This window comes from Tyto alba, unplaced genomic scaffold, assembly GCF_018691265.1.
Source record: "Tyto alba isolate M040663 unplaced genomic scaffold, T.alba_DEE_v4.0 Super-Scaffold_40, whole genome shotgun sequence".
Classification (NCBI taxonomy): Eukaryota; Metazoa; Chordata; class Aves; order Strigiformes; family Tytonidae; genus Tyto; species Tyto alba.
Window position 1 is genome coordinate 17,172,679 of NW_024881316.1, and position 19,219 is coordinate 17,191,897.

The window sequence follows — 19,219 nt, forward strand, 5'->3', positions numbered from 1 at the left end:
CTGACAAACATTGCTTACATTCACTAATCCAGTTCTCTGAAAATAACAGGGAAAATTATCTTTTACATTTTTACATATTAATACCACATTTAATTAAAAAAAAAAAAAAAAAACAAAAACAACAAACCCACAGTATCTGTTTTTAACCAGTAGATAATGGCTTCAGAACTTACGCACATCACATGACAAATAGTAACGAAATCAATTTTTCTTAAATGAAAATAGTGTCTAAGTGCAAAACTAGATTTATTTCTGTATGAAATTAATCCAGTTTTCTAAGCCACTTTTAGAAATGCATTTTATGTAAATGGGACAGGTACAGAAAACAATCAACTGACAAAAGAAACTTCTAAATCCAAGCCCATAGATGCTAACACTAACTATAATCACTTACTTTGGTTCAGTAACTTCAAGGGATTACAGTTATTTTGGGGGCTTTCTCTGAGGTCTTCGTATAACCTTTTCAATTTCTTTTCTGTTTTGAAATTGTTTGTATCTTTCTGCCATTGCAATAAGCTCGTTAGGAACTACCTGGTAAGAAAGCAGCACAAGAACAAGGTCAGTTTTAAATTAATTTGAATGTTTAGACTCTGATTTACAAAAATACTGATTTGTGTGTTCCCAAACTTGATTTTGTTATTTATCTGGCTCCTGTTACTTTTCAGAATGTCTTTTCTTTAGAGATACATAGTGAAATCTTTCTACATAAACTTATACTGAAATACACTGCAAAAACAATCAGCAGTGTCCCTGGATTTTTCAATTACATAGGTATGTTAGTATCACCATATCTGATGACAACATATAACCAGCTAAGTAAAACACTTTATTTCAGATAGAAATGTATGCTTCAGTGATAATGAACAGCTGGAAAAAAAAATCCAATACCACTAAAAGGTGATACCACACTATATATATTTGAATGTTACACTATTAAGATGGGTATTAAATTCCGTTTGGATGTTTATGAGCCTCTGAAGAAAGAATCTGGTTCTTAACGGAAGCATTGCCATAGGAAGGGTTCTCACATGGATAAAACAAAGCTAAAAGACAAGAAAAGAATGGCAGGAGAAAGCAGTTTTTTGGCACGCTTGTAATTATGTGGAATAGGCGAGTAGTATCATCAGCACACTTTGTCCCCTTGGAGTTACTCACGTTCCTAAGGACTGAGGCCAGATGCAAAAAATTACAGACAGACTTTATTAAATTGAGTGGCACTGATCATTGAATGAAAGGAAAAAAGCCCACATACCATTCTTGCAGATCATGCAACAAAGGCAGTGTCCGACAAGTCATCTTAAGCCAGGTGAGGCAGAATACAGATATCAATGCATTGTTTACTGCAAAAAGCAGGACAGGTGACTGTACTGTCAGAAGAGGTTTTATATCACTAATCTATCAAAGCCAGCCTGCTTCAACAATCTGCTATAGCCTGTAGCCATGCAGCATGTAGAAAATATTCAGTACAGAAGCAGTTTCCTGACCAGAGAGTGAATAGCAAGCTCCTGCAGTGCACGTGAGCATGGTATTAATGTGATTTCTCAGCCTCTGCCGTTTGTCCCTCCAGGAGTGGCACCAGTACAGTACAAACAAATTTAAATACTGTTAAGTCTCCACAGAAACAGCTAGACCTGGCAATATTTGAACAGGTGAAGAACGCAGCCAGGACAAAGGGCCTGGTGGAGCAGGAAGCTGTAATTCCTCCAGTTCCAACTTCTTTTGTCAGGCTTTGTAATTCAGCAATGCTTGCCACTTGCTATTAGAAACTTTTTTTTAAGCTGGCATGAGCATCAGCTCCCTAGAACGTATTTTATCTGTTGGATTGCTCTTACTTGTAAACAACTGCCCTGGCTGTCAGAGTCCACAGAAATGGATGCCCATGGAACAGTCTCTTCTGCCTAAATTTTAGACATTGTTTAAAAGTAAAGAGAAAAATGAAGCATCTCTCTAGCTCAAAGTCAGTAGACTTCTATCAGTAGAAGTAGTGAAACAACATTACTATCCCGTTGAAACACTGGATGATTTTCTTCCTCAGTATCAGATCAGACCCTTCCTTGCAGCATGAAACAGAATTTATTCCAACTAAAATTGCAACAGATTCTTGCAAGAGTGTTTTTTGAGCAGGGACAAGGAAAGAGTGGGAAGAAGCTAGGATATGGAAGACATAAATCTCAGTGAAGTAATATCCAGCATCTAGTGGTTTGGTAAGATTTTTACATGGACAATCTTTCTATCTGCTAAGCTTTAAGGCTAGGTAGTCCAAATGAGAAAATAGAAAAGGATAAAGATGCCATAATTTCTACGTTACACACTTGGTATTACAAAGATCTATGTTTTTTCTACATGATTTCTTAATAAACCTGTTCGTGCTTCTTAATAAACTTTATACATAAAGATCCTTGCACCATGATACAGAAATGTTTCTGTTGTAGCTGGTTTTCTTTTGGGAGATTATCTGTATATTCAAAATCATGGAGAACATCTGGCTAACAAATGCATCTTGTTTTGAAATTGAAATATTCTGAACCCTCAGCCCACGTTTTCAGTTGCTCTCCTTCCCCTTTACACGCGCTTCAAGATTGAAATAATGATATTTTCATTATGAGGAAAAAAAAAAACCTGATCGTACAGATACTTCTATCAGCTGTAACTAAAAGTTTGACAATAATGTTGTGACTAACAGTTACCCCTGAAAGTAAGGATTCAGAGATGCTCTTTTCGCCTCTGAACTCACAAACTATCACATGTTAAAAAAGTGTGGGAACTTCATAGCCTGCAGCGGGAGACAAGGCATGGATGGTAAGAGCCAATTCAGAATCCAGAACAAGGCACCTCTAAGTTCTATTTAAGTGGCTTCAACATATCATTACTGGTTTAATCCCTTACATTTTCTATGAAAAATCAAAAACAAAACAAACAAAAAACCCAGTCCAACCAAACAAACTAGAAAACCCAAAAACCCCCACCAACAAAAAACCAAACCAAAACAACAAGACACACCACAACACCAACTTCCCCAACCAACATCAAACCCCCCCAAAACAAACTGCCCCCTAACCCCTGCAACTTTAAGAAATTATTAGGAGACCATTTTTGTTTCTTTCACACCCCCCCACCCTCCCTCAAAAGCACCTTATCAGTTTTGCAATATATGGCATAACATCTTTCAAAGAAGAGTTGTAAACCATAAGATTTAGGTGAAGTTCTAACTCAGGGTTTAAAGTTTGAGTAAGTGTCCACAATAACAACCACAGGTCCTAAGTAAATGCAATTTAATTTGTACTCAAAACTCCCATCTCCCAAATTAAAAAAATAAAAAAAATGAAAATGTCAACTGAAGTCTGGGCATGAACTGGGGGTTTACTATAAATCAGGCAAAATACTGTTTGTTACAGCAATAAACAGCAACATAACTGTCTCTGACTTCTCAGATATGGTAGCAAGAAAAAAAATGTTTATTTTAAAGAAACAAATCCCATTTTAGTCCTATTTCCCATAATATTTACAAACATCTGCAAGAAAGATAGCTTAGAAAAGTACATGCAGATATAGCAACTGTCAGATATAATAAACTGAGATAGTTGAGCTTCTTCTGATATACATATTGTTAATATTTAAACTGCTAAACAAGAACATTGGAACATGTGCCCAGAAGTGAAATGCTGGAATAAAATACTATGAAATAAATTAGATCCTATTATTCCTCTGCAGACCTCTCTGTGCGTGTATGTTAATTACTTTTTCTTTGGAAGTGGAAGGCTTTGATTAAAGTTTGCAGTTCTTTTCTGGAACTCATCTGTAAGTAAAATACAACTAGGGATATCCAGGAAAAGAGAGACTTCAATATCCATTTTTTTCCCAAGACACTACGAACACCACTTAAACCTTTCTTCATGGGACTCATGAACTGTTTCAGGTGGTAACCCAGAACCATTATGAATCTTACCCAGTAAGACGTATTCTTACTTGGTTTGCTCTTTCGAGAATTTCAATCAGCTCAGATGCAACCCTCCAATCATTCTTAGTGACAAGCGTTACTGCCTCCCCAGTACGTCTAAACAAGGAATGAAATAACTGTTGATCTTCAAAAGCACTGCTGCTAGGCTTTTCCTACTGACCTATACGGTAATAAATTGTACTACAGGCAATATGATTGAATCGGTAGATAAAAACTGGCTTGCAAATTTACTACACACGTGACAGAAAGCAGTTTCATAAAGATCAGAATATGGCAATTCACCTAAAAAGGAGCAAAGGCACGACTAATTTAGACAATAAACCTAGCATAAAGACACCATATTTAAATATGAGGAGACATGCATTCAGGTCATGATTAATAAACACACAAGAGAAAAATCATGCTTGTGCCAAACTGGGAAAGCAGCATTTGAAAGTCCTAACACCAAACTACATCACCATGATAGGCTGAAAACTTTGACTTTATCTATGTTTTTTTGTTGGTGTTTTTTTTTTTTTTTTCTTTTTTTTCTTTTTTTCTTTTTGCCCAGTGGGCTGTCCAGGAAACTAAAGAACTCAGTGGCTCACACAGAAACAAACAAGGAAGTGACATTTCAGAATATCTACACAGAAGTTGTTTTGAACTGTAATTATTCCCCACATTTAAACCAGCTTTCAAACATCCCTTACTCCCATCCACTTCAATGAAATAACAGAAAAGTGGAAAACTTGTTTGCCTTAAATTTAACAGTGAACTAATTTCAAAACATAAAGCAGAGTGGTGTTATCTAAAACATACTTTGATAGACTGTGGCGTCTTCTTCCCTCACTCCACATCGCCTGTAGTTCTAGCATTTGACAAAACAAACACCTATGCAGTGCATAAAATACTGACAATGTATTACTGTTTTCTTGTAAACACTTACCCTGCTCTTCCAGTACGACCTATTCTATGAACATATTCTTCAATATTGCGAGGGAAGTCAAAGTTAAAAACATGAGTAATATCATGCACATCAAGGCCACGGGATGCTAAGTCAGTAGCTACCAGTATTCTGACTTTGCCTAAAACAAGTACACCAGAAAGAAAATGGGAGATTATGGAATAAACAGAAAATATACTCCAGTCTATTGGTTTTCTCATGTATAACACACTTATTCTTAACATATAAAGAAAAAATATGCCTGTTGCACGTCACACTGAGCTAGCTTCAAATGCAAGGTAAGAACTCAAAATGTCATTTTACTATTTGTATTTCACAAGCAGAACAGCAGGGTGCAGGAGAACCAAGAAACATGCCTACCTGATATAAAGAGTCTGTGAAAACAGAAACTTCAACAACTATATTCTCAGCTGGAATCCTTATCATAGGACTAAAACTTTGTTTTATTAGCATGGGATGTCATAACTCCAAAGTATAACCCAACTGGCATAATCAAGAGCAGAACTGTTTCACTGAAAGCACCATCATTTGACACCTAATTGTTCTGCAAACTAACAGAATATTGACTTTTCCACAGAGATTTCAAAAATAAAATAAACCTTATTTTAAATTATTTAACTCCTGGACATTTCAAATTTTATTGAAGAGCAAACTCTTTCTGATTTTTTGTTTGTCAAATTAAACACATCATTCAGAGCTCTTTAAAATTTTAATTTCTATGGTACTGAAGAGACATGGCACTTACAAACAGACAAAGTTGTGCATATGACAAGCTTTAAAAACCTTGGTAAAAATATTTAGGTATAAACATACCTTTCTTGAAGTCATCTAAAGCCTGTTCTCGATCACACTGTTCCCTGTTACCATGAAGTGACTGTACTGGAATTCCTTGGAGACCAAAGTCGCTTGCTAAATCATCAGCTCTAGGATTAAATAAAACAATGGTTCTTAAAAGAGTTAAAAAAAAAAAAAAGTGCAGCATCCTGAATTAGATCCTAAAGATAACAATGTGACAACAAAAGCTAAGCCTGTGCCCAAGAGCAAAACCTCACCTAGGTCAGCTGGTATTTATTACAAACCAGTATGAAAGTAAGACTATTCCTTACATATATGTTTGTCTTAATTTATATATGAGAAATCTCTGCTGATCACTCAAAAAGCTGAGGTATGGAACAATGTCTACACCCCTGCCACCAATCAGCTCCCGTATGCACCAGCTGCATATGCAAGTACATCACATCAATGTATCCATTGTGAAATTGAGATTTACCACCACCACTAATGATATTAAACAGGATACAAACTACCAATCAGTCTGGAGGAATGAATAAATAAATAAATAAGTATCCTACTACTACCAGCACATTGCTGACAAGCACTATTACACTTGGTAATTATTATGTGACCTAAGATACTATCCAGTACTTCAGTTAGAAAAAATGAACAGATATAATACTGGGAAGTGATTACATACGTAAATTTTTTTCCCACAAAAATGATGACCTTATCTTTTGGCTTCATAGAGTCAATGAAGTACTGCATGAAAGCTCTCTTTTCCTCCTCAGCAAGAACAACAACTCTCTGTTCTACTGTATTTACTGCCTGTTAAAAGGCAAAAAGAGACGTTAAGTAGAAACAGAATAGTATTTTTTCCTGTTACTTCCCATATTACGACATTATAAAAATAGTAATACGATACCACAAAAAACTATTTTAAAACCAAAATATCTATGAGTTTGGAGTTCAAACAATGCAGATATATTTCCTAGTTGCTTTAGGAGAATAATAAAAATTTATCTTTAAGCAATTTGCCAGATCATATATTTGCAGAGATGGTACAGATGAGCAGGCTAGTGAGGTAAAATAAATATTCATAATATTACTGAAAATTAGACTAAAGTAGTTAAATTTGAGTATATTTTACATTAATCTAGCGCAAGCTGGAATGATGTCAGTCTTACTTGAAGGGACAAGCTTTTAAAGAAGATTCTGTATTCTATTTGAAATGATCAGTTCTGTCCAATTCTTCCAATAACAGTGCGTTAATAAAAAACTTTACTCCATTATATTTGAAGGTCGCCATAGAATGTCTGAGTATTGTATATGAGTAGTATAAAGGTTTAGACATTCTCAGGGTTCTGCGTGATAATCTTGTGACAAGGGTTGAAGAATCGATCAAGTACATAGAAAGATTCTCTCTCTACATGGGAACCCTTCCCTCCCACCCGCCTCAGAGGCCACCTCTTCAGTTAAGAGAAGCTCCTATAAGAGAGAAAAATGCATTAAACAAGAGAGCTACAGTAGCAGCTGATATCTTTCAAATTCTGATCCTCTGTCTTTGACAAGCAATGCCCTTTGACAAAGGGCATAGTTCTGAGCAGAAGAGATTGAAAGTACATCTTCCCCCCATTTCTACTTAAAAGTGTATTGGATACCAAGTTTCCTCATTCCCTATCACTAAAAAAGTGGAACTGAAAAAGAAAACTTCATAATTTAAGAACAGAACTCAAAGCAATCTCTGGGCCATGATGTGGAGATCTTAGAAGAACTACTATTTCTGTAAATCGTGCTGGTACTGAAGCCAACTATACATAGCTGCACAAGTATGACAAGTATGCAACTACATCTACATATAACTTTTGGACTTCAAAGACAGTTCTTACTCTAATATGTTCCTGCTCTAGACAGGTGCCCTCCAGGAGTTTAATACAGAGCTTTCACTCTCTCTGAGAAAGCAGCAGGTGAGAAACACAGATCCAGATAAGGATCTGTACACATCAGAAGACCTTTAGAAGAAAAAGTAAGGAACAAGAACTTGCTGAACAAAAGAGAAGGCTGCAAAAACAGGGGTTCAGTAAAGAACACGTGGCACTGCAAAGTATAGTGTTCAAATTTCAATTTGATTGATCCTTGTCACTTGCGACATTGTCTAACTCAAGATCTAGGACTTCAAGATGTTGTCACAGAAACAGAAGAACAAAGTTTTTTTTTTTATTTTTTTTTCCAGTTCTTTCTAAACTTTTAATGAAGCTTTAAAATAATAACATGGAGCTGTTTTTTGAAAGTTTGGCTTGATTTTAAAGTTACATGCATTTACTTAAATACAGTTATGAGCAAAGTATTTCCTGATTTAACGGTAGGTTTGCCTCCAAAAGAACAAAAAAATAACACAAAACAAAAAACTGAACGGAACAACTTACTGCTAAGTCAAGAGTGCCAACATATACAATCATAGGATTTTTCAAATAGGATTTTGCTAGGCGACGAACACCATCAGGCCAAGTAGCACTAAGCAGGAAGCGAAAAGGAAAACACATACGTAAGAATAGAGCACAAAATCTTCTCCAATTCACTAATTTTATCACATTCTTCTTTCTTTTCTTATGCACTAGTGAAACACTCAAATATGCAGTAACAGTAGTGATCTTATATCACTTAACACTTAGAATAATCTTAAGAAGCTATTAGCAAACAGCGCTCAAGCTTTAAAGATAACTTTCTAGGTTAAAAGTACAGGCAACAATTATAGAGCCTTTCTAATGAAGCTGAATGTGAGTTTAGTAGTTCAATAATACCTAATAAGCAAGTTTCTAGTCTGTTTTTCTCTCTAAAACAATAGCTCCCAGACAAAATATAACAACAAAAATTCTTAGGATATTCTATTGTTAAGCTCCCAAAAACTGCATAATTTCAAAATTAATCCAGGTACAGACTAGCACAGATATTGATCAGAAGTCTAGGACACACATTTGGTCCCAGATGGAAAAGTGGAAGTTGGCATTTCAAATTCATATGGTAAATTCTAGAACTCCCAGGACACCTTCCTTTTGGGGAAGAACTCAGTGGTTTTTACAGTTGATGTAAAACATCAGAAAAGGGGTATGAAATGAAAATAAAATAATAAAATGACTCATTAGGTGTGACTAGACAGAATAAGAAAGACCGGTGCCATTCCCATTTAGGTTGGTAAAAGTTATTAAAACTGACACATTTGTTTTGAAATTAACTTGTTCAATAACTTTATGTTTACAGTGTCAAGTACCAAGCACTACTGTTTACATACCTTGTCATAACAGTTTGTCTGTCAGGCCGCACATCTATTAGGATCTTCATTATCTGAGGTTCAAAACCTATATCCAACATTCTGTCAGCCTCATCTAAAACCTGCTCAAAACAAGGTTATTTAATAAGATGTCTAGCTCTTTAAATAAGGGTTTCAGCAAGATATTACATAGCAGACCATTTTAATAGTAACAATTTTAACTGCAGAATCCACTCCATAATGGAGTGTACAACAAGTGGTTTCCTCCTGTTTTACATCACCATAATTTTCAATTTGATAGGTAATTCTTTTTAGTAATGTCATATTATATTATATTATATCCTGCACATAATGAAACATCTGATTTTGGTTACATACATATTCATTGCTTTACAAAGCACTGTGTGCTTGTAGTATGACCATACTTCACCTTGATAGAGAAAGATGTTCCCATAGAGCTCAAAAAGCAGGTTTTCAGGCCCTCTTCCCTCCTGCTTTGCAATTACATGTTACTCTTCTACACAAGGCTACTCTCCTGTCTTCCAGTAACATTGTTCTTTTTACAAATGGGAAAATTTCTAGTTTCTTGCCAGTAAGTTCACAACTATTAGCTAGAATTGGAACTAACTTGTTACAGCATAATGAGTATTTAACCCTTAGAGGGGAGTGGGAGTGGAGGTAAGGGAGGGAAAGAAGGCCAAATTGTCACACTAGGCAACAAGTCACAAGTTAAACAGGTAACTCAGAAATAATTTGAATATATGAATGTATTTTACAAGACAGCAATGGTTTTAAGCTTCCAGCATAGCAAAAGGCAAGAATGAAATGAAGACATAAGGATTCATAACAACATTTACAGGGCTATTTTCCCACTGAGATAAAAATAAAGTCAGTCACTCAAACACTTAAATATCTAACTGCCTGTGACTCTGGTGCTTACTGCACAAGTTCTTATTAGAATTTGAGTCACTGGTAACCTTTAAAAGAAAATGAAAAGGCAATTGGGAAAAGCATTTTATCCATTAATAGTTGATCCTGACAAAATGAACTTTAAAACAGCAAACATTACTAATACGAGGTAACAATTTAGCATCTTTAAAATGCTTACTGTGCTAGAATCCTATTATATTTTTTCCTAGGGAATATCTCACATCTGCAATGCAATTATGGTAAGTATGAACCATCTCTCCGACACCAATCTCAGTGTTAAGATGTACTGTAATTTAAGATTTAAAAAGTTTAACGAAAACTTAATTAAAGCTTAAGTTCACACTGAGTCAACCATTTCTCAACTGGTACATTACTCATTCCATATCAGCTACTTGCCAAGTATGTTATGCTCTTCAAATTTATGAAGTTGTTCATCTGAAGATCATTCAGTCTGCCAGGAGTAGCAATAACAATATCCACACCTTTGGTAACCACGTCTATCTGTCCTTTTCGGTCCCCACCACCATATACACAAATACTGAAAGATAAAATGTTTTACAGAAGCAGTATATTAAGGTTCAATAAAGTCAATCTTTTTCAAATAAATACCACCATGTTAGTTCATTTTAAAAAGTATCATCTGGTATTACCATGAGGAAGGAAAACAGTAAGTGCGACTGACAGCATCACAATAAATAATGGACTTAACACTGAATGATACTCCCTCAATGGTTCAGCAATAGCTTTCTCCTGAAACTGCAGTGGAAGTAATGACAAAAGGGAGATAATAGCTATTAAGCTATGAGTGTGGTTTGGGTTGTTCTGAAAATATTCACACCAGAAATAAACGAACGTATGAAAGGATGCATGATTTTCTAAATAGTACCATGAGAAGTCAGATGTTTTGCTGTTAAATCAATCAACACACTCAACAGGGTATTAGGCTTACACACAAACTTAACATGCTCTGTAAAACTCCTTAGTATTTTGGGTAAGGAAGTTTAACATGCATTTCAGTATTTGATGACAACAAGACTAATTCTGAATGCTATACAAAGTTATCAGAGAAGCCTAAATGTAAGTTCCGGAGTACAGTAATGTCTGTTTAATAGCTTAAATGAAGATCCACACTCTCAGCAGGTCTGTGGATGAAACCAAATTGGGGGAGCACCCGACACACTAGAGGGCTAGGCTGTTACAAGAAGCACGAAAGGCTAGAGAAATGGGCTGATGGGAAACCCATGAAGATTAACAAAAGTAAAATGGGGATGGAATTACCCCATGGCTGAGGGCCAACATGACAGAAGATGTCTTTGCAAAAAAGATTCGGCTGGGCAAGACACTGAACCTCATTCAGCAGTGTAACCCCAGAGAAGAGAAAGCCAGCTGTGTACTATTGAGAAGGTAGCCAGCAGGTTGGGAAAACTCATTATTTCCCTTCACAGTACTTGTGAGACCACATCTCAAGAACAATATCCAGGTTTTTGTGCCCCCTGCCTCTGTTACAAGACAGACATATCCATACTGGAGCAAGTCCAGCAGGCAGCTACCATGATGGTCAAGAGATAAAGTGCATGACGTGAGAAGCTGGTAACCAGACTTGTTCAGCCTGAAGAGAAGGATCAGGGAAATCTTATTGCTGTCTATACCTAACAGCAAGGTGCTCAGAAGACACAGCCGAACTCTTCTCAGCTGTTCACACAGAAGGGCAAGAAACAAAGCTACAATGCAGAGAACTCCAACTATATAAGAAATAGATTTTCACTATGGAAGTAGTCAAAACAGGCATTCTAAAAACTGGGAAAATATGAGTTCTGCATTTACTACCTTCCCCTCCTCTCTTAGCGAATGCAATTATTTTAGTAGGTGAATTAAGCCATAAGTGGTAGGAAAAAACATTACTTAACAAGCAAGTGAGAAGTAAGATTACCTTTTAATTCCTTTGTATGCGTACTTCGAACACTCTGCCTCTACCTGAAGTGCCAGTTCTCGAGTGGGAGCAAGGACTAACATTCCTGGGCCCCCACGCTGATCTTTGGATCTGCAATAAAGCATCTTTAGAATGTGGGTATATAAGCCCAGGCAAAGTCCCTCACACATCTGACATAAAATATTTTTATACTGTTTTAGACTTTCTCAGTACACTGCTATCAACAGAACCTATGGTGTCAAATTTAGTACTTATTCCACCATGTTTATAATTTTTTTCTGATTTATACCTTCCTTACTACAAAACCATCACATGGTGGGTGTGTTGGGGGGAAGTATCCACAGCTGGACAAGTCAGACACGTGAGCAGTCCTTACATTGGTTGTGAAGTCAAGTGAATGAATCCAGGCATTAAGTACGCTAACGTCTTCCCGGAACCAGTCTGTGCTATACCAATAAGATCAATTCCTTGGAGTATGATCGGCCATGCCTGGGACTAACATAAAACAACAAGTACTTAAAGGTACTTTTCTCTTTAGCTTCAGTTAAAGAGTCATCAGAATTGAAGAAATACCTGAATTGGTGTAGGCTTTTGAAAACCAACTTTTCTTATATTAGCCATGATATCGGGATAATGCTCAAATACATCTTCAAATTTACAAACAGGATTGGGAATGCAGCGCTTTTCACCTTCTTTTAAGTCATCACAAATTATGTTATTATTTTCTTTCCTGTGTAGAAGTAAAGAAGTGCAATTGCTTTAAAGTCTCATTATCTGAAAAAGTAGAGCTAACTCAGAAGACTGCCTTTTTCACTCCTCTTTTTTTTTTTTTTTTTTTAATTCCCAGAACAATAAGAAACAAGTTCAGGGTCTTGAGAATGAGACATAGCTATTCTTCTAACTTTTAAGAAAGACTTACTACAGAAACACTTCTCCTGGAGGCATTAATTACCATTCTTTCTTAGGAATGACTAACTTGAAGTTACATACGGTTGTTAACATGAACTGCAGTGCTGTCTTATCAGACTTCAGCTATACTCTATTACAAATTAAGTAACTGTGACTAGTTTTAAACCTACAGACGACTCAGAATTCAGAGTAATGGATTGAACTTCTTTGTGAGAACCCTATATTCTGACCAAAACATTCCCAAAATATTTTCAGAGCAGCAACCTGGATGCTCTAGAAAACAGAAACAAAACAGTTTTAAAAAAGCAGTAAGACAAACTCCATAAACAAACCTCCAAAAACCAACTAACCAAAACCCTAAACACAACAACGCACACAAAAAGCTACATTAAAAACTGAGGTTCTGAGGCTAAGAAGTATTAATATGAGTAAGTAGTTTATCTTCATTCCAGTCCATGCTCTCCTGAAGATTCCATTCAGCAAATAGTTTTACTTCAGGCGGGGTGTGGGCTATGAAAAGAATGAGTAATTCAACCTCTCCCCATGTTTACAAAAATAATCTATTTTTTTAAATGACTTTTTTTCTTTAAAGCAAAGAGATGAAAAAGGACAAACATTCCTTTATCACTCAAGTGCTACTCCCCAATGCATGTTCTGAACCTATAAAACAATGTTCTGCTACTCTCAACTAGCTCTAACAATAGCATGTACATATACTTTAAGGAAACAGGTGTCAATTCCATGCTTTGCTCACTATGACAAGGTTTCTCTGGTGGGCATGAAAGCAAAAAACAGATGTCATGCAAAAAGTAAAGCAATAAAAGGTAACGCTTCAAAAATATTCACCAATTTCATTAAAACTATTGAAAAGGGGTGAAACTATCACCAGTGCCTGAACAGAATCACCTGAAACAGATGATCTGTTTTTCTTGCAATGTAATGATTTAGATTGTTGGATCAAAATGAACAGATACAGTTAACTGAGGTATGTACTCACAAGGATGTACTTGTAAAGACAAGATAGACAGAGAGGAAGACAACAGTAAAGAAGCTGAAATTTGTTTTGAAGGTAATATTTGACTAAAATATACAGGGGAAAAAAATAACAGCCAAGAGGTATTCAACATGTGAGCAATCATATTTGGAAGGACCTAGAATGTGTGAACATGCTGTCTCATGAAATTCAAAGAAACAGCCAAAACCCAATCAACTTTTTCCCTTCTGAAAGTCAACTAGATCAAACACCTTTAGAGAAGCAGTTAATCCCTAAAGTTAATTTTCCAAGCAACTAATAATAGCTTATCTGCTAGTTACTGTTTAATTCTTAAGAAAGAGTTCCTAAGAAGATCTAAGTTATTACAAGATGCTAACATTAATGCTTCTGTCTCAGTATTTCATCTCCCAATTTTTGGGCTTTCTACATTAAGTTACTCTTACCAAGCAGATGATTCCCTATGGAAAAGAAAGATCTTACCGCCACAGTTCCACTTCTTCTTGTGACATTGATGCAGTCTGGGACAATTCTTTATAGAAGTTTTTCTCAATTGGAGGCAAGTCTTAAACAATCAGAAAAAGTAAACTTCAGTCAGTAGGAAATGCTACAGATTCAGGGTAATTCTACTAAAGCCAAAGATTGAAATCCCAAAACCCAGAGTGCCTTGTACTAGGAGACTAGTCAAAAGTGGAGGAAGACTATTGTTACTCATGCAGAAGATGAAGGCTGAGACAAACAAGTATTTGCAGAAGACCTACTTCCCCACATTTGAAGTTCTAAAGTAATCTCTAACATATATAGTATAATATTTAACAATTCTCCCATTTTTGCTGTGGCCACACACAAAACATTTTCAAAGGGTGAAGTCAAACTTGCTACTCAATTGGTATTCTGACTTCACACAGCAACTACAGTGTCCTCCATGACCACACTGAGAAATGCTGACATGGTCACTTCACTGTAAATATTTAACTAATTTGGATACTGAAGGATTCAGTCATCTCAAAGCAAAAATAAGTAACATTTAAACATTCAGCACATTTATCAACACAGACAAGTACCATACCATCAAAATTTTAAAACTAACCTGCCCACTTCATAGCTTCATATTTAGCTCTGTTTTCTCGAAGAGAAGCCCAGTCAATCACCGGTTTCTTTGGGTTATTTTCAGGCTGGATAATGTCCGAAGTTTTTCCTGCAAAGTTAGTACCAAAATGCTGTTGCTTGATGGAATCTGTTGCAGGGCGGGAGAGAACCCTCACTCAAAACAAACACCTTATTTTCTTTTTCTATTATAAGGCCTCTTATGTGACTTTAAATAGACATGAAGCATTTAAATAGAAAATTCTTTCCTAGGTCTTACCCTGAAACACTGGCAAAACCTGTACAAACCCAGTTCTGATAAAAAAGGAAGCATTTCAACACCTTTAGCTACTTAAAATAACGACAGGTTCTGAAATGCTGCTCCTCCAGCTATAAATAAGGCTTGTTGTGCAGCAGGCTTTTGAAAAACTTGTGAACCCAGTAGGTGATATGCAGACAGAAAGCTTATTTTTAACAGCTACAAGAGCAAGGTTTACTTTTAAAACATCCAACAACATCATAATGAAGTCTCAGTGTAGTTGCACTCTATACTCCTTTTTTTGATGAGGTTAACATTTCTTAAGAAATAAATGTTTTACACTGAATATCTAAATGGCAACACAATTATATATTAGTGGAAAAGCAGGAAACATGGGGTAAACACAGTCACACCATACTAAGGAAGTGTTAACTATTTCTAGCCTCTTGAAACATACTTGTCCACCTCCTGAGGCACTTCTAAAAATCAAAACTCACAACTACTCCAATTCCTTATTCTAACACTGGAACACAACTCTTGGATCACTTCTAACTCATCCATGCCTCAGATCAACAACTACAGATGTTGTTTGACTTTGCAAGACATCACTGGTAGCACATACAAAACCAATACCAGTAACATAAGCAGCATCTTAACATACAATCATTATTTATATATCCATGTAACAGACAAAGTTTACACAAGAAAGCCTAGTAAAGTGAGGCATGATGCCCAACACCAAATCTTAAACACTAACTTCCTATGAAAGTAGTAAGAAGTCAGCATCATCCATGCTTTATAGACTACATTTATAAAAGCTTATTGAATTTTAATACTGCACAGATACTACATTAAAACTTAAACTACAATCAATACTTGTATTTTGGGAGAATGAGACTGATAATCCAAGCGACCAAGTACTATAACATTCTGCATTCATTAAAATTGTTGAAAACATACAGGAACAGATTTTCACAGAAGCCTGGCAGCTTGAAGAGGGGTAAACTGTTCATAGCTAAGAAAGGAGGATGTCTAGATATTTCTGTTTTAAGGAAGAGTGCCTTTGTCCAAGAGCAAGGTGAAAATTAATTCCTTTTGGTAAAATACTATGAATATAAAAGCACTTCAGCCAACTGCAAAATATACGGAAAGACAATCCACAGTACTGGGGTTTTTTTAAAATTTCTTACCTCTCTCAGTCCCACCTCTAATGCAGTTTTGTCTACATTTTGTAACAGCATCATCAATCAACATCTTGGCTTTGTTTTGCACAGCAATGCTGCCAAAAATCTTTACTTCAGCTTCACAGGTTCCCTTTATGACCTATGTTAATAAAAACCTACTGAATTTTTTTAATACTACAAAGACAAACACTATGTAAGAATATATATTGAAAACATTTTTTTCTTTTAATTTGGACTCTTCTTCCCAGGAAAAGGCCCTTTAATTCCTTTTTCCTAAAAGAAAGTGAAATAAATGCACGCTTAAGGAAAAAAAAATATCAGCAAGCCTTTTGTACTTTCACATACCAGTCAAGCTGCACCCTCAATTCCACTTCTTTTTTATCACTTCTTGTAAAAGAGTAGAATTATTACAGATATTACAACACCCTTCAACTTGCTGCAGTAACTCTGATTTACATGGAAGCAAAACTAAGTACGTTCCCACCAAAGTCCAGGCCTTGATGACACACAGCACATGGTACCTTTATCCTGGAACCCGAAGAATCCTCAAGTTCTCTTATTTTACTTCCACCCCGACCTGTTATAAAGATACACTGCGGTTATTACAGAGATTTAAGCCAAGCTGTCAAAAACTACACATGGTAACTGTAAGAATTTTGGTTGTGACCAAAACTTAAGACTTTCATATGAGTGTACACATCCATAAATAAAAGAACTTGTGACACCAAACTGTTGGAAAATGCAGGTAACTTTTTTTTGCAATTAACCAAGTGCAAGGTGCATCAGGGGAGGGGGAAGCCCCTCAGCTGAAGAGATGTACCAGCAAAAACAGCTCAAGAGACACCCTTCCTCCATGTGTCTGGGGAGGGGCTTTGTCCCACTTACAGACTGCTGACCATGAGAAACAGGTATTATCAGCCCTAAGGAAAAGCATCCTGCCACCCTCAGCCAAGAGAGATGTAAGGGAATCACGGGGGGGTGAGGCCCTTCCACGGCCAGCGAGGCAGCGATGCCCCTCCTCAGGGCGCTGAAGGAGGGACAGGAGCCCACACGGACCAACCTCTCCGTGGCCGGGTCCTCTCCTCCTCCCCCCACCGGGTTACCTCAGCAGGCCAAGCACGCCGGGGGGCAGGGGTGGGGGGCGGCCGTTATTACCTATAAGAGCCCCGACCAGAGCGCTATCAAGTTGGAAGCAGAGGGGCTCCACAGCATCCCAAGCTTGGCTGGTGGCAGCCCTCGGCGGCCGCTGCCTCGCTGCCCCCGGTGGGCCGCGGGAGCCTTCGGCACCTCGAGGCGGCCGCTCCTCCTCTCCGAGGCTGACTGCCGCCTCCTGCCGCCACTGGGCACCGCTCCGTCCCCCGCCGCCCTCCGCCGAGGCGCGGCTCCGCGAAGGGGTCGCCACTGGCCGGCCCAGGCGCCCGGCAGCAGACGCCGGCCGGCCCGCCGCGCCGACATGTTCGTCGCTGCTCGCCTCCCAGTCCGACATGGCGGCGCACCCGCCTTCCACCGTGGCACGCCTTGGCGCGCCTTGCGCTAGGGGCGCGCTGATTGGCCAGGCCGAGCCGCTCTCGAAGCCGTGATTGGCTGGCTCGGCGCGGCCGCGCGGGGGTGGGAGGAGCTGTGGCCGTTTCCTGCCGAGGCTGAGCTGCCCTCATCAGGGCCGCGGGGTTCCGCGTCCCCTTTCTCGTCCATCTCTTCTCATCCGCCGGCCTCGGGGCAGCCCTGGGTGGGCTCCACTGAGGAGGAGGCGGTGTTTTAGGACGGGGGGGGGGGCCGGGCCACGGACTCGGTCCTGAACGTTTGGGAAACTCTCGAAGTCTGTAGGCGGGAAGAAGCAGAGTTGGGGAAGGCGAGCCGCCCTAGGGGAGGCTGGGGAGTGAGGGTGGCACTGAGTAATTTTGCCAAGTGTCTAGGCTCGTGTCATGCTGATACGTTGCAGCCTTAATTTTTTAAGGAAGTCGTCTAATCTCTAGCCTTAATGACTAAATGTACTAAAGCTGATACAGTTTTGGAAACAACCACAGAATGGCTGAGGTTGAAGGGACATCTGGAGGTCTTGTCCAACTTCCCAGCTCAAACAGGGGCACCAAGAGCCAGTTGCCCAGGACTGTGTCCAGGCGGCTTGCGAGTATCTCCAAGGATGGAGCCTCCACAACCTCACTGGACAACCTGCCCCTGTGCTCTGTCGCTGTTAGAGTGAAAAAAAAACACAAGAAACCTTAAAAAACCCCTAATGCTCACGTCTTTCCCCCTCCCTCCCCCCCCATTACACTGAGAATCTGCTAAATTTCCCTTTTAGGCATGGTATTGTATTTCTTTTGCACAGAGCTGAATGGTGAAACGTTTGTGTATGTGGTTTATGTATGTGTCTTTCTGGCTGCACCGTACTGCCTGTGCCTGACCATTGTGACCTGCAGGGTAATTCCCGTTTTAACACAAGGAGAGCATGCATATATGTCTGCCTTTCTACCTGTCCTGTGTTTATTCTTAGGCAGAGCTTGGCAGTGTTCACACAGCCTGTGGGTACAAATGTCTGACATGGAACATCTGCCTTTCTGGAGACTGCAACTTTAAATTTCAATATCTAAAATTATGTTAATCAGAGAGGTAAGGAGGTCACCTTCACATGGAAGTATCTTGCTCTGATTTTTAAGCCTCCATGGAGGCAGTGACTTCACCAGAAGAACAGGCTCTCTATATTTAACACTTTACACTCAAATACTAAAGCTTATCTTAAGCAGGACTGCAGGAAGAGCAAAGTAGGAAAAGAAGGCTGTAGGTTTGGTGCAGTAGCTTTCTAGAGCAACTTTCATGATTCAGTGCAGAGGAAAGGGCTTCACCTAGGCCTCAAGTTAAACTGAGGTAGAGGCTGGGCCTTCCCTGTTCCTTGCACAGGTCCCTGATTGCCAATCCTGAAGCAATTACCATTTTACTAACAATGAAGGCAATAGTAACTTCCAAAGTCATTTTCACAGAGGTACTGAAAC

General features: G+C 38.3%; 1 protein-coding gene across 1 annotated transcript; it reads right to left on the reverse strand.

Moving 5' to 3' along the window:
* Nucleotides 1-61: 61 nt before the first annotated feature.
* Nucleotides 62-17,718, reverse strand: DDX43 (DEAD-box helicase 43). The gene is given in 16 exon segments (XM_042803310.1): nt 62-531; nt 3,925-4,054; nt 4,884-5,022; nt 5,715-5,848; nt 6,376-6,503; nt 8,102-8,189; nt 8,965-9,065; nt 10,270-10,411; nt 11,804-11,914; nt 12,180-12,298; nt 12,377-12,533; nt 14,187-14,268; nt 14,794-14,901; nt 16,239-16,371; nt 16,754-16,809; nt 17,388-17,718. Coding segments are annotated over 16 exon segments (2,067 nt in total). The 3' UTR covers nt 62-423.
* Nucleotides 17,719-19,219: the final 1,501 nt, after the last annotated feature.